This window comes from Carassius carassius, chromosome 4 (assembly GCF_963082965.1).
Source record: "Carassius carassius chromosome 4, fCarCar2.1, whole genome shotgun sequence".
NCBI lineage: Eukaryota > Metazoa > Chordata > Actinopteri > Cypriniformes > Cyprinidae > Carassius > Carassius carassius.
In genome coordinates, this window is record NC_081758.1 from 23041093 (window position 1) to 23057693 (window position 16601).

At 39.5% G+C, this 16601-nt stretch overlaps 1 protein-coding gene across 1 annotated transcript in view; it reads right to left on the reverse strand.

The window, feature by feature from the left end:
* The window catches only part of LOC132139521 (BMP-2-inducible protein kinase-like), a 47252-nt gene that overhangs the window by 5895 nt on the left and 24756 nt on the right, over positions 1 to 16601 (reverse strand). Inside the window, exons 2-15 of the mRNA XM_059547928.1 lie at positions 9502 to 9620; positions 9315 to 9420; positions 8668 to 8810; positions 7358 to 7479; positions 6433 to 6514; positions 5350 to 5482; positions 4936 to 5039; positions 4765 to 4844; positions 4521 to 4669; positions 4250 to 4437; positions 3643 to 3768; positions 2401 to 2561; positions 1561 to 1715; positions 1293 to 1412 (exon numbers count right to left, since the gene is read on the reverse strand). Of these exons, the coding sequence (XP_059403911.1) occupies positions 1293 to 1412; positions 1561 to 1715; positions 2401 to 2561; positions 3643 to 3768; positions 4250 to 4437; positions 4521 to 4669; positions 4765 to 4844; positions 4936 to 5039; positions 5350 to 5482; positions 6433 to 6514; positions 7358 to 7479; positions 8668 to 8810; positions 9315 to 9420; positions 9502 to 9620 (1788 nt within the window). The remainder of the gene's footprint in view (positions 1 to 1292; positions 1413 to 1560; positions 1716 to 2400; positions 2562 to 3642; positions 3769 to 4249; positions 4438 to 4520; positions 4670 to 4764; positions 4845 to 4935; positions 5040 to 5349; positions 5483 to 6432; positions 6515 to 7357; positions 7480 to 8667; positions 8811 to 9314; positions 9421 to 9501; positions 9621 to 16601) is intronic.

A 16601-nucleotide genomic window follows, 5' to 3' on the forward strand; every position in this document is an offset into this window, starting at 1 on the left:
TTTCACAGTAAATTTCAGAAAGGAAAAAATGAGGAATGAGGTCTCAATGAGGAAATTTACGCCAACTCTAACACAGGAGGAGAGAGACTTGTGTTCAACTCCATGAAATATTGCCATGTTTACAAGTAAACGAAGGGAATATGAGGATCACTGGAAATTTTCTATGGTTTAAGGTCTATGGAAATTGTACCTGAGATCTTCTGGCACTCACTTTTTCTGTCAAACAATTTGCTATCAAGCACAAAACATGACTAATAACTGATCTAAAGAAAAGAATAGGTTGTTCAAGAATCTGAAAATCTATTCTATCATGCCAACCTGATGCCTTTGACGAAAATTTTTTATGCCAAAATAATAGAAAAAAGAATGAAAATTCCCTTAAACTTTTCTTTTCCTAACTAAAGGAAAAACAGGTTTTCTGTTCTGCTTAATATAACGTTAAAAATGTTAGTCCCGAGGAAAAAAAATCTAAAGTAGAGTAAAATTCACTTTTACATAATGCATTGAAACGGCACCACTATATAAGAGTTACCTCAAACTATCTGATTAAAATGTTGTTTAAAAATGCAAAAATGTGAAAAGAACATAGCATCATTTACAATAATAATATAGCCAGTGCAAAGACAAACAATAGTTGAAGCAACAAATAATAACAGTAAGGAAAAAAATAAAGACACCAGCAACAAGCATGGAGTTGATATAATGCTGTGGTTTGATAAGTAGAAATCCCTAGAATAACACTAAAAACAACATATGCAAGTTTATATTTCTTATCGCTTATAGTTCCAAATGATACATATGTATTAATTTATAAATCTGCAAATTCTCCCTATTTCTATGCTTGCATTTTACGGTTTCTTATTTCCAGGCTGTTTGGGGGAGTGGGGGGCTGGCTATATATAATATTTAATTATTTGTACATACCAGAGATATAGTATTTAATCACATTTCATCGAATCATAATCTTCGTCTATACCTAATGAACAGTGAGAAATAAAAACAAAAAAGTTCGTTAAGACTAATACAGGGTTTGTTTAAACAATGTCAAGATTGTAAGCGTCTAAAAAATGCATTTAAAGTGGTTAAAGGAATAAACGGTAACACTGATTTTGTTTGTCTCCTGACTCCAGATGTGACTGATATGTGGTGTAGAGGGGCCACATCCAATGAGCAGAGAGACGGAAAGGGTTCGGGAAGAGCAGGAATAGGGGAGCACAGATATGAGGAGAGAGGAGGATGGTAAACAGGGAACTTTTGCGAGGGTCCTTTGAGAGCCGGCTGCTAGAACTTGCCTGCGTTGGCCAGGAACGGCACAGAGCCAAATGGATCCTCAGGAAGTGAGGGCTGCAACACCGGCTGCTGTCTGTCTATGCTGCTGGCCTCCATGCCGAGAGATCGCTCTACTGGCTTTTCTGTGGGGAACAGGGGAACTAAAACGTTAGTGCAGGAATAAAGCAAGATGTGTATGCCCTCTGCTGGAGAGGGTGTAGAATAGAATACTAGAAGAGGATGGACGTGTGGATGCAATTCTAAAACGGACTCAAAAACAGAGACACTTGCTTGCTCTTAGGAGGTCGAACTCTCGATCGAGAAGCTCCTCTTCTGTGAGCTTGGAGAAATTGTCTTCTCCAAATGGGTTCCAACCAGACATATCAAGAGGGTTATTGACAGTCTGGGGAGGAGGGCTCATAACACCCACGGTGGACACTGGGTTTCTACAACAACAGAAAAAAGAAAAATGTCAGACACTTTAAGAGCTACACGTTAATGAGTCAATATATACACAGCGGTTTTCACTTTTGTTGACAACGTTTCTGTGTGTGTGTAACAGTGCTATTCAAACTACTCAAAAATTTATAGAAATAAGAACTTTTATTCCGCTAGAACACATTAAATTTATCAAAAATGACAAACGATACTACGAATTCTGTTTCAAATAAATGCTGTTCTTTTTCAGAATCAATGGTTTCTACAAAAACATTAACCACAACTGTTTCCAACATTGATGATGATGATGATAACATTTGTGAAGGATCATATGACGCTAAAGACTGAGGTAATGGCTAAAGTAAATAATAAAATAATATTTATTATTATAATAATATTTCACAATATTCAATCCAAGTTTTCAATTCAAGTTTATTTCTATAGTGCTTTTCACGATACAAATCATTGCAAAGCAAATATAATTACTTTATTGTTCAAACTAATGCATCGTGGGTGAGAATAACCCATTAAATGAACCATTAAAAAAAATTCAACAAATTTTTTTAACAACCCCAAATATTTCAATAGTAGTGTACGTTGTACTGTGAAATTTAATGACAGCAGTACATTTTCACTCAGTGTGACAAATTGACTATAGAGATGTACATCAGTAATAATGTCCAAGACGCTTGCCTGATGTTAGCAAAGGGGATCTCTACTGGAGAAGGTCCGGCAGGGTTATAGGAGCCCAGTGGGGTCTGGAAGTCCAGAGGGGAGATATAGGTCACCTGTTGGACTGGAGCACATTGCTGCTGCTGCTGCTGCTGAACAAAGGCCTGCTGGTACTGATGCATCTGTAAGGAGACAACAAATAAACTCCATTTAGTAAACTGTGACCCTATTTCTCGAAGCAGGTTTAAACAGTGCCTGCTGTGGTGTGCGAATGCTCCCCAATCTTCAGATCAGCACTCTTTGACAAGATAATGGTGCTACTTTCATGTCTCTTGTATCATACAGTAGCATCCATTGTTTTGCTAGGCTAAATGCTTGATGTGTTATATGACTCAATGGATTTACAATAAACTGCCACTAACTCAAAACAATTTCACTTCTATGTCCATTACTATTTATTATTTGGCGAGCAGCTGTGTAATAAGCAGGATATAATATCCAATACTGCATATTATTAAAACCCTTCAGCAAAACACAAGACCTGGTCATCCTGGGTATTTTGTGATAATCACTAAATAGATGGCTGTGCATCATCCCTTACTTAACTTTTGCTAAACACAGAGAAAAGAGTGATTTTTTCTAGACAAAATGAAAGAGACACACAGACAGAAAGAGCGCCACAGAGGCCTTCGAATTTCCCTACAGTGTAATTGCTTCATATGCTATGATTTAACACAGAAAATCGGTCGATTTCACCACCCCATTCAATCCCCTGATGGTTTTGCATGGAGCAGATTGCATCTGAAATTAAACAGATGGTAATCATTCGGTGGAAAATGAGCTAAAAATTGCTACGCCTTAACATTATGTATTTAGCAAAAGTCAGTTAGCAACATTTCCTGTTTTAACGTAAATATAATTCAAAGGAATTAACGGATACGACTGGGCGACATTCACTTGGATGGAAAAACAGTTGGCACAGAAGACTGCCTTAGTTAGGAGGGCTAAATGAATATTTAAGGCAAAGACATCTCATTTCAGACTTTAAAATTATTTATTAAATACAATATACAACATAACCTACTGACATACACATTTAAAGCAGCACCATCCTCCTGAATGCATTTCACATTCCTTCACAGCATTCATTTATAAATCTCTCCTACATTGGAACTACATCTATTTAAAATCTTGAAAAACTCCTCTTTAAATAGTAAACAAATGGCCCTGCCATTAATGTCCCAGGTGTATGAGGTGTCTCACCAAGGCAGTGTAGTGGGCCTGCTGTTGCTGCTGAGATTGATATATGGGCTGCTGCTGCATCATCATCTGCTGCTGAAGCATATGCTGTTGCTGCATCTGAAGGCTCTGCTGCATGGCCTGATGATACTATGAAACGAGAGAGAGATGTCAGTGGACAAACTGTTGTGATGAACGTGGGGGTTACATTTATGCTTCTTAATGTTTTAGTAACACAGTTAATTATGCCAGTTTCTGCCGAGTAGTAACAGGATAGTTTATACCATGGATAATTGCGGATTTACAAATTTACATTATAGTTGACAATGACATATATTCATTTCTAAATGTAATACCGACAAATTAATATTCTCAAATTAGTAAGTCTTTCCTTAAAAACAAAACAATAAAAATATAACAATTTATATGATAAGATTAATGTTTATCACTTGCTGAAGATATACAAATACACTATATATATTTGCTGCATATATAAATCCTTGAAAATGCACTTGTGCCTAAATACAGTAATTTTTAAAAGACCTGCATTTTTTTTTTTTAATTAAATTTAAGGTCCAAAAGACCCGGAAGCTGCTTCACACTGGTCTTGACTTCCTGAGCCTCTTATTACCTGTTGCATGTACTGTAGCTGCTGTGCAGTGACTTGCTGTTGATGGTGTATATTGTGCTGCTGCTGTTGTTGTTGTTGATGATGTAGCTGTTGCAGTCGAAGGTCTCCAGGCTGCAGCTGCTGTAACACTCTGTTCTGTTGACTGCTGCTTGGCATCTGTGCAGCTGACTGCTGCACGTTTCCAGAAGCTAAGATAAGCACACATATACAGTCAAAGCTACTGTCTCTAAATGAAAAAAAAAACATCCAAAATGTGGATCATATTGCTCACCTTTCTGACCGTTGCTAACTGTACCTGAGGATACAGTCATTTTCACAGGAGTTACAGAGCTGGGCAAAGGTAAAACATTACTATTTGCAGCTTTGGGTCTTTGTCTGGGTGCGATTGATGTTTCGGTTGGTCCAACTGAATCTGTTATTCTAATGATAAAAGAAATAAGGTGAAAACAGGCTACTTAAATGGTTAGTTGGATTCAAACAGCATGAAAGTCACACACAAAGCTCTAAAATGTTACCTGGCTTTTGTCAGGCTCTTTTTAGCAGCAATATCACTAGCAGTAAGGGGCTCTGGCAGTGAGGTGGGAAGGGGAGAGCTCTGCGTGGCAAAAATCAAACACTCGTTAATTGTTCATAATTCTTAAATCATATGAAAGTTTAAATTCAATTAAATTGCATGAGTAACTTACAAAGAGATTTGGCACTGGACACTCCTTTCCAGTTAACCGAAAGGCAAAGTAAGAAACTTGATAGATGTCAGGCCTCTTTTCTTGATCAGGCTCCAACATGTATCCTGGGACAAAGAAAAAGAAACCGTTCTCAGATGACTTAAGGGTGCTTATGTTCAACCTGAGTTTGCTTTTAGGAGAAGCTCACCAAAAAAATGCAAATAATAATAAAAAAAGTCATTCCTATCAATTGAAAACCATTGAACAAATCACTTTAAATACATGACATTTGTGCAGTACCTCTATACAACCACAGGGTGGAGCTATTGTCAAACTTAACATCAAAACTCCACCACAGCCCGTCTACACACTCATATTACACAATCTTCCACAAAATAATTCCAAACCTCTTGGAAATATTTAAAAGCTGCTTACTGATTAAACTGTGCAACTTGGAGGAGAATTTCGAACCGTCCGGAACAGCAAAGGTTCCGTCACATATGGCAACTTGACTCTCCCCAAATGGAAGTGTGAAGAAACACAGCTTGTACAACAAGCATCCAAGTGCCTGGGAAAGAGAGAGAAAACAAGAAACTGTAATTCCACACAAAAACATTCAACACATCAGGTTTCATTGCTCTAATAAGCAAATACTGCACCGACCGTGACAACACTTATAAAGGCTGACAACTGCTCTATGTTGTATAAGATGAATTCTGAGAATTCCTTCTATTTTCAGATGCAGCAAATGGGCAGGAAGTACTGCCATACATTTCATCGTCCTACCCAAGCAAGTTCTGACATGTTGACCAAGAACTTCAACCATTTGTACTGGTGAAATTTATCACAATGAGACCTTTCCATTGAAGGACTATCATGGAACTGTGGGTGGACCGTTTCTTTTCTGCCTTTATTAGTTTGGAAGAAGGAGCTGTGAAATGAGGCCAAGATACCTTTCAAAGCTTGTTAAAGTTAAAGAGGAAGTTTGCCTTCACGAGGCCCTCATTTCTGTCTTTACATCACTGACAGAAATCAGGAAGTCCTTTTCTTTAATACTTTCCATCAGGTCCACATGCTCATAACACTGCTCCCCAGCTCTAGTAAACATGTCTGAAATGTGACTGATTGCATCTTGTTAAAGTATAACTTAAAAAACAAAAATCTAAATCGATTCTACACCACCGCACCCTGATGCATGCCTCGATTTTTCATGACAAAGCAAAACATCAACAAAGGGACCAACTTTGAAACAAAGCCAGGATTTCAAGGATGGCTGTAAAGCACACTCCTAAGAGCCCTTATTTATGCAGCAAACCGGTTTGGCATCGGTGTCTGCTGTGTCAGTCTGACCAAACCAGCTCTCCAGCTTGTGTAATGTTCTGGAGAATGATGAGAGAGAGAGAAAGAGGGACATAGAAGATAATGAGTGGGTGGAGATGAGGAAAAGAGAGACAGGGGAGAATGTGCGTCTGTGTGTCTGTGTGTGCGACTGCGCGTGTGTTTGTATTCAGTGCATACCCAGATGTCAGCCTTTGTGGTGATGGCTTTCCCTTGGTACAAGTTGATCATCTCTGGGGCACGGTATGACAGAGTTGTGTACCTAGCAGAGAAGAATGAAAATAATCCAAGGTTTAAAAGACTTAACTTTCTGACACCAGAACTAGTAATAAGAAATTACAACATCTAGACGATCTTAAAACATTTAGTAAATTCTTCAAAATTACATGCACAAATTGTAAATCTGATGCAACAATGAGCTTCGCAAAACTGAAAATCCACCCACTGCTCTGGGGCAACACCCATTTTCTGTAATTTTGTGTAAAAAAAACACCCATTTTCTGTAAAAAAAGTGAGACACTCTCTAGAACTACAATACATTGCATTCTATCAAAACACACACACACACACACACACACACACGCACACACAAACAGACACGCGCGCGCACACACACACACACACACACACACACACACACACACACACACACACACACAATCAAATCTGGACCAGGACACATTAAATTGATTAAAAGTAACAGTAAAGACATTTCCAATGTTACAAAATTGTTTTGTTTTTTTATCTAAATAATGTTCTTTTAAACATTGTATATATTAAAGAATCTAGAAATTATCACAGTTTTCATGAAAATATTAAGCAGTACTATTTCAACATTGATAAGAAATGTTTCCTGAGCAACAAATCACCATATTAGAATGATTTCTTAAGGATCATGTGACACTGAAGAATAATGGCTGCCGGAAATTAAACTTTGCCACAGGAATTAATTACTTTTGAAAGTATATTAAATGTATTAAGTAATCCAGAGAGATGTAATAGTAAGTAGTAACAGTGCTTGACATTTTCCGGTAACACGCACAAAGTTTTTTTTAAATTCCCCACTGTATTACAGAACTCCACACTGTTCTGTAGAAATTCTTACTTCTTGATCTCGTCCTCCACCGCTGCTATTCCATCTTTATGTGGAAGCAGAACTTTATGTGTGGCACTTCCAAAGTCACACAAGACGTAGTTTCCCTGGTCATTTAGGAGAATGTTTTCTACCTGTCAGCACACACACACACACACACACACACACACACACTTGTTGGTGATCTTTGTTAACAAGTAGAAGCACTATAATTTTTAATAGGTCAAGTGACAGAGGCAGGAGAGGAAGAAGGAAATTTAATGAAGTACTTTATATAAACTTATAATTATTATATTATACACAGACATTTTTAAAGGGCACAAACTTGATATTTTACATTAAAGACAGTATGCATTCTTTATTGCCAATGTGTAAAAAACGTCAATTCCTTTTAGTACGTTTAGTACTAAAATGTCACAAATGTCACCCATGGGATTAAATGGGTTAATGCACAAATACACAAAAAGAGGAAGTAAACCAGTTACAACTAGTCAATTTGGAATATCTTGAGCAAGTATTTACAGAACATGCATGCTTCTTGAAGTGAAGACGACAATAATGAGATCCTGCACATTATACTTGTCAACATAGTTTTACTGCAAAATAATATTATATTGACAAAAACAAACAAAATTGTCCACACAAATCGTATGTCTTCAGCAGACCTGAACTGACTATTACAGTACATTAACATCATTTATTTTGTTCTTGACAACCACTGGTCCTCATCACCTTATGTCATAAGAAAATCAACAACATGAGGAAATCCCACTATGACAAATGAGTAAACAAATTTCTTCCACTTCAGTGTTCAATAATTTGCCAATTATATTAGACTGTGACTGGTTTTGACTGGTGGGAAAAAGTGTTTGTTTGAATGGCACCACTGGCCTGTTCCCACACTTTTCTGCCAAATGGGCGACTTTGGTTCTTTCAAGCACTGCTGTTTTTCACAGACACTGCATTGCATGCCTGTCTTTGCCTGTGTTGCGCTAATGCTTGCCATTAATAATGTTTGTGAACAGAGTAATTGGTTTGAGAGATCATGTCTAGTATTAGTGTGTTGAACTGGAATGCTCAGCACATGGTTCCCTAAACTGACAAGGAGTGTCCTCAATTTACCCTTTTAGCTAGGCTAATTCAGTCAGACAAAAGAAAACGAGCGATTAGCCAGAGTGCCTTATACTTGCTCTCCAAAATGTATAAAATCACACAGACGTGTCTGTACTTCTTCCTACAACTTCACACCTTCAGTGAACCATTTAAAATAACTGCATTTACATGATATTGCTTATAAATATAAAGCATTTTCTTTACTGTACCTTTAGGTCTCTGTGAATGATTGGAGTTTTACACTGGTGGAGTCTGGCAACAGCTTCACATGCGTCACAGAATATGTTGAGCACCTCCGCTTCTGTGAATCCTATATGCAGCCGCTGATTCATCTGCTTCACCACCTGACCAGCTAGATGGAAACACATTCATTCAGTCAACAAACAAAGCAGGATCAGATTAGGTATATCAGGAGATTGGCGGGCAAACCAAGGTCTTAAAATAATCCAGTTGAACTGTTCAATGTTATTTTAGGTTTATTTATATACTAGTACAGTATTTATTAATATTTTAAATAAGCTTCACAAATGTATTCATATTTTAAATCAGCAATAAAGCTTACATAAAAATAACAAAAACAAAATTTGATCGTTTTAGTTTTTAGAACGATAGCAACAGTTTCAGTTGGCTGCAGAAACCAGATAAATTTCAACGCCTCAAAAACCAAATCTTCAAACCAAGTACTGGCTCTTAATCAGAAATACTGTAAATTCAGGATGTTTTGTTCTGTTAACAGTCCTTTAAAACAGCTGTCTCTACAAAGTTGTGTGGAAATCAGATTAAAAATGTTAAAAAACAGAGATAATGTTTAGGGCTCAAAATGTTTAGAACATAGTTTAACTCGAAGCTGTTTTACCCTTGCAATACTCCATCAGAATCAGAACCTCCCATACACTGTCTCCGACTGCATTGGTGCTTGAGTCCAGATACCGCACAATGTTCTTATGGCCCGACAACTCTTTCTAGGGGGACATAAAAAAAAGCTTTTGGAAACGTGATGTACTGGTGTACTCACCCTAACAACACACCCCAGCTTGACTCACCATGATTGTGATCTCCCGCTTAAAGATGTTCAAATCGTGGACATTGTTCACATACATTCTTTTCAGGGCACATCTTACTCCACTGTGTGTGCGGGCCAGAAACACCATGGAGAAACCTCCTGGACACACAAACACACAAATACAGATGGTTAGTTCAGACGCCATACATTTGCCCAGTGATAAACATCAAGCAATTGACACTGAGAACTGCGTCACTGAAAACATCCACTTGACAAAAGACAGTTGTACACACAAATAAAAACACATTTTAAGTTTCCCCAACAAAGTTAATTGAAAGAGAAATTTCAGGAGGGTTCTACAATACATTAAATTAAAATGTGTAATAAAAAAGTAAGGTAAACAAAAATAACACTTAATTGCTTTATTACTCTCAATTTTATTTCTTTTTTTATAAATATATAAAACAAAAATATGAACATGTTTTATGTTTGGGTTTATTGAAAAGTCTTTAAAGGGTGGGGATTTGGAGAGATGGTGATGAAAAGCAAAATGGCTGATGTCACTGGCAGCAACTGCATTGCCATTTCAACAGAACGAGTTGTGGGTAGCACTGTGCACCATAAATGAGAGTCGGAAATGAACAATTTAAAACCCATTACTACTGCCCACGTCTCATTTTTGAAGAACATGGAAGTCACCTTTTGTAATGGAGTTCCTATCCTGCTTTAGTTTTCTTTTTCTCTCATCTAAAACTGGAAGTGCTCCTGGCTGAATGAGTTGACAGAATTTAAAGGACAGAAGAGGCTGAACTTTATATCAACCCGAGATGAGTTCAGGGATCTTCTGTGTGACCCTCTGTTACTCTTGTTCATTTTTAACGAGACAGACAGTTCAAAATGTCCTTCCAGCATGGCTCAATACATGAAATGCATTTTCAGGAGGAAAGTATGATGGAAAAGAGGCCGTCTTAAGCCAAGTTAGGGATTGGCTCACTGTTGGCAGTCGCCTGTGTACAAAGTTAGCCTTAGGAGAAAGACAACCTAACAAGGTTTGTTCACCTAAAAATGAAATTCTGACATTTTCTCAGTATTGTTCCACACGCATGTGACCGGTTTTATTTTGTGGAACACAAAAGATAACAGTGTCAAACTCCAAAAATTAAGAAAAAAAGCATCTTAAAACTTCCATAAAAGTAATTCACACAACTTGTGTGCTAAAATTGTAACTCCTCTGAAGCCATACACCAGGAATTAAGATAAAAGGGAAAAAACACAATAAATGGAATGATTAAAAGGGCCATATGACATTGCTAAAAAACATTATTTTGTGTATATGGAGTAATGCAATGCATTTATGTGGTTTAAGGTAAAAAAAAAAAAAAAAAAAAAAAACCTTTTCCACATACTGTACATTACTGTTTCTCCTTGATGCCCCTCCTTTCTGAAACACGTCGATTTTTACAAAGCTCCAACTGGTTGTTCCTCAAACATGTCTAAGATCTATGGGTGATGAGGCTTTCTCTTTCTATGCTCCTGTCCTTTGGAATTCTCTGCCTCTTGAACTTAGGGAAGTTCAGAATTATGATGTTTTTAAAGTTCTACTTAAGACCTTTTTTTTTTTTTTACTTGCAAATGCTTGTTGATTTTGTATTGTTTTTTTATTTTATTGATTATATTGTACATATATTGATATATATCAGTGCTTTGAAAAGCTACTTTTAAAGGCACTTTATAAAATAAAGCCCAACATTTTCAGATCTAGCCACCTGGCTTAAGCTTCTGTGCTTTATCAGAACTCAATGAATGTGAGTACTGACTGCCTACACAGTGGCGACGACCTCTGAAACAACATGCAGCGAAGAAGGACGCCATGCCTCCACAACACTTCTCCCATCAGTTCCAGGGTGAAGGAATCCTGGCAACGTATGACTGGGCTGGCAAGTCTTTTCTCATTAACAGCATGCCGAGTCACGGAGCGGCCCTCAGCCCTGACACAAAGGAGGACCCACAATGCTGCCCTTGTTGCGTAACAAACTCATGCTTGTTTAGTCGCCCTGAATTGAAAAAGTATTCATATGGAGACCAACTAATCGGGACCTTGAAGAGGTGGAGAAAAACAGTGTTAAAGAGAAATCCCCCCAAACAATTGCTTTTGTTACTTAAAGACTTCAGATGCATTTTATTGATTTTTTTTATAAAATATTTATCCCTGTATGCGTTTATTTTTTTTTACCTTTTCATTTTTTTTTTTAATCAAAACATCAACTTAATCTTTAAAATGGTAGACGTCACTCTAGTGATGTTAAAGACAATAGAATATACAAGACATGTCACTAGTATAGTTTTGAATGGAGAAAAATGCAAGGCTCAATATGGGTGCTCTGTTAAACGAAGCCCCGCTTCTGAGTAAAAGAGCCAATTGCTAATCGATAATAGTGTCATTGCAGCTGTCTTTAGAAGTCCCAGTTGCTATAGCATTATATATATATATATATATATATATATATATATAGTATTTATTAAATAAACATAATAGTTTAGCATTCAGATACATCACAAATATGGACATTTTTGCCAGTCTGTAAGAGACGCATTCAGAGTCGGCTAGGGTTGTGCAAAAAATCTAATGCAATTTTCAAGTGATTTTAAAAGGAATTTTGTACAGATTGTCAGTGAACTAGAGCTCTGTGGCTATGTTTACGCAACCAAATAATCCGTTTGTAATTGGATTGATGGTGCAATCAGACTGAAAGACTTTCATGTAAACACCTTAATCGATCTAACTGAACTTGATCAGAATTAAATATCGATCAGATATAAGGGGGTGGTTTTATTCCTCTTCTAATACGCTGAGAGTGCATGTAAACACTCGATCGGATTGAACCACAAAACTGAAAGGACTATGCATGTTCAATGAAATTTCATCAAGGAATAGCATTAAAACGGCTTTTAAAAACATACTTCATCGTGTTGGCTATCATCCAAAAACAAAACAAACAAAAAGACAGACAGGACCTGAGGTGATTAACAATTCCTGCACTTTAAAAAAATCATGCTCTGCAGGAACTGAAGACGCAGGCACACAGAGATAACGAAAAGCAAGCCAACAGAATTTCAGAAAGCACCTGGACATACTGCACCACCGAAGTGGGTCTTCATTAGAGGAATAGACGGCACGGACGGGATCGCAGTAAATGACGTGATTGAAATTAGCTGGCTTTCGATAGTCTCTAAGCTAACGCGTTCATGCCTGTATTGGATATAATTACGCATTGCTCCAGTAGACTGGACTGACATGAAGAAAACTCATGCGAGGTCTGAGGTAAAAATCCAGATTTTGCCCAGGTACACTTTAAAAAATAAATGAAATATTTTTCAAATATTTTATTGGAACTGATTTAAAATGTTTTAAAATGTAACAATGGTAATTTACTGGCAAAAAAAAAAAATTATGGCAATTTTTTTTCTGTAATATAATCGACTATTGTTTTAAGTGTCGACTTGTAGGAGCTGTACTATTTAATCGACTAGACCCATTCATATCATCATAGTGAGACGACAGAGGCTGAAAACACCACGAGTGTCGTCCTTGCTTGTGTAAACAACAGTGCGTTGCACCATCCACCATTCATTGCGGAAATTAAGGTGCCTTATATACGCGTGATATCAAATGCTTCCGCAGGTTTTTTTAGTATTACTATATAATTTTACCTGAGCACTGCAAATTGTGCATATTGCTTTGTTTTCTTGTCAGCAGTATCTCCGCCATTATAAGCACTGAATAGTGCTTATCCACTCGGACCAGTGCGAGCGAGTGCTTTAAATGGGCCGGGCGGGGCTAATAGGTGACATCTGGTGGAGAAGACTAATGAAAAGATTTGCATTAATCAGATCTTATTTTAAATGTTTGCTGAAATAAATGACGGAAAAGATTGATTCATGGCTTTTGAGAAACAATATCGAATCGACGTCATTTAAAAAACTATTAAGTGAAAAAAAGTGAAGTGACATTCAGCCAAGTATGGTGACCCATACTCAGAATTTGTGCTCTGCATTTAACCCATCCAAAGTGCACACACACAGAGCAGTGAACACACACACACACACTGTGAGCACACACCCGGAGCAGTGGGCAGCCATTTATGCTGCGGCGCCCGGGGAGCAGTTGGGGGTTCGATGCCTTGCTCAAGGGCACCTAAGTCGTGGTATTGAAGGTGGAGAGAGAACTGTACATGCACTACCCCCACCCACAATTCCTGCCAGCCCGGGACTCGAACTCACAACCTTTCGATTGGGAGTCCGACTCTCTAACCATTAGGCCACGACTTCCCTATTAATCGAAAAATCTATTTTTTTGCCAAGTCCTACTTGCTTTGTTCTCTTTCAAGCATACGTTTCGGTGTCTCACTATGGGATACGCCCCTTCCGCATATTCCTCAGAAGCCCAATTCCATTACGCCAGCCCCAATTGGCTGGCAGACATGACGTTGCGTCAGGGAGTAGAATAGAATATACAAGACATGTCACTAGTATAGTTTTGAATGGAGAAAAATGCAAGGCTCAATATGGCCGCTCTGTTAAACGAAGCCCTGCTTCCCTACTGAGAGCTCCCTCCTCTCAGTATAAAAGGAGCGACGCAACGTCATTACGACATTCAAAAACCTCTTCTCGCTTCACACCAGAAGCCTACCCAACTCTGTTAGCTATCAACTAGTCTCAACGCTGGTTGCTGGCTAATTATTCTGGTACTGTGCGTATAGACGATCTGTTGGCCACCACGCCGCTTTCGCCTACCCCTCAATCGGCATTCCAGCTCATTGTCAGGGTCATTCAGTACCGCGACTATAGCTGCAGCAATGCAGACTACCGTAGCTAGCGAGGGAGATTCGCAGCTTTGCTCATGCGGGAACAAGATCTCATGCAAACAACTGGATGTATGCGCCCCTCTGGCCGGTGTCCTCAGCACGAACGAGGAAGACGCATATGAATTTGAGGAAGAGGAGCAATCGGCAAATCGTGGGATCCACGGAGGGGGCGGGCAGGGCACCATCCTCTCTGCTTCTTAGTGTGGATCTGCAGGACGTGTGCAAACGCGCTGCGGAGAAACTCAACATTCCGTGGCCGACTGTAGTAGCCGAGACTGCAAAGTCACGCTATGGATGGGAAAAGGCTGCCGAGAACTAAACGGGCAGCGAGACAACTCCTTCCAATATTTCCAGAGCTTCTGGAAGAGGTTTCTGTCACCTGGAAAGACAACCCGTTTACTAGTAAAATGCCCGTGCAAGGGGGGGGTCTGCGCTCGACATGGAGGGTATGGAGAAGGAAAGCCTTCTTCGCATGCCCACCATGGAGCCTTTAGTCGCAGCGCACCTGCATCCAAAGCATACGTCGGATGCGAATCCAACATTGCCATCAAAAGTGGACCGCTTCCAGTCAAGCATGACGGAGCGCGCTTACAAAGCAGTCGCTCTCTCAGGCCGGTTCTGTGGCGAAACCAGAGCCGAGCTGGTCCAAGGGATGCAGAGCAGTGAAGAGAACGAGAGACGGTGCGGTGGTGTACACCCACCCACTAGTCACAAGCACTTTACATGCTCAGAGTTCAATAAAGTTTTCACTGTTTCCCCCACAAATGTTGCAAAACACTTTATCAGAACATAACGTAACACCACCTCGTGGAGTCATCGCTCCGCTGAAGGTGGTGAACCACGTAAACTCTGTCCAAGCGCTAAGTGTCCACACATGCGCAGTTCAGACCACAAACTCGTTTTCGACTCAGCCACACGATGGCGCCAGAATGCTGCAAATAAACTATTGGCGAGAGTGCACACAGTCCCGTTGGGTGCTGGGAACAGTACAGTACGGTTACAGACTGCAGTTTGCCACTTCTCCCCCCAGTTCAAAGGAATAATTTATTCCCAGGTGCGGGGAGCATTGATGCATGTTCTTCAGGACGAAATTACTTCCCTGTTGAACAAAAAGGCAATACGAGTGGTTCCACCCGACGAAAGTCACAGTGGGTTTTACTCGAGATATTTCCTAGTCCCAAAAAAAGGGAATCGAGCTCTCCACCCCATATTAGATCTTCGTGCACTGAACAAATACCTAAGAAAGTACAAGTTCAGAATGCTCACTCATTCTACACTTCTGAAACTGGTGCGCCCAGCCGATTGGTTTACGTCAATCGACCTGAAGGATGCATATTTTCACATAAAAATATATCCACCCCACAGGAAATTTCTGAGGTTGGCATTCCTCGGCGTGGCATACAAGTATCTAGTCCTTCCCTTTGGCTTATCTCTCAGTCCGAGGGTATTTGTGAAATGTACAGAAGCGGCCCTTGCTCCACTCAAGGAGAAAGGCATTTGTTTCGCTACTTACATAGACGACTGGCTAGTGACAGCTCAATCAGAGCACAAAGCGAGAGATCACACAGCCATGCTCCTAGAACATCTACAAAAACTGGGACTAAAATTAAACACCAGAAAGAGTGTTTTAGTTCCCAGGCAGTCAATAATGTATCTGGGGTTGTTACTGGACTCAGAGGAGATAGTAATACATTTTACGAAATGCCTGGCCGAATTTCAGAAAGGGAACAATGTTTCTTTTTTGCACATGTCTCCGACTATTAGGTCTGATGGCCTCAGCTCTAAGAGTCATCCCGGAGGAGAGTGAGAGTGACGTCAGCGGCAGTCTTGGCACTGAGTCACTGGAGGCGCCCGTGCTTTCTGGTACAAGGGGTGCCGATGGGCGTTGTCCAGACCAGGAAGGTCATAATGACGGACGCATCATTGTCCAGCTGGGGGGGCATTCACGAGGGCAGGGCAGTGAACAGGAGATGGGTTCTCCATCTGAGCCACTGTCACATAAACTACTTGGAAATGCTGGCCGTCTTTCTAACGTTGAAGCATTTTCTTCCTTTTCTGAAAGTACATCATGTTCTCATGAGAACAGACAACACTACTGTTGTGGCATACATAGACAGGGAGGTCTCAGATCACTCCCTTCACACATGTTGGCACACAAACGGATTTTGTGGAGCAGTGCCAGTCTTTTATCCCTGAGAGCGACACACGTACAAGGCATCATGAACCGGGGTGCAGATCTGCTGTCCAGGGGAAATCCCCTTTATGGAGAGTGGAA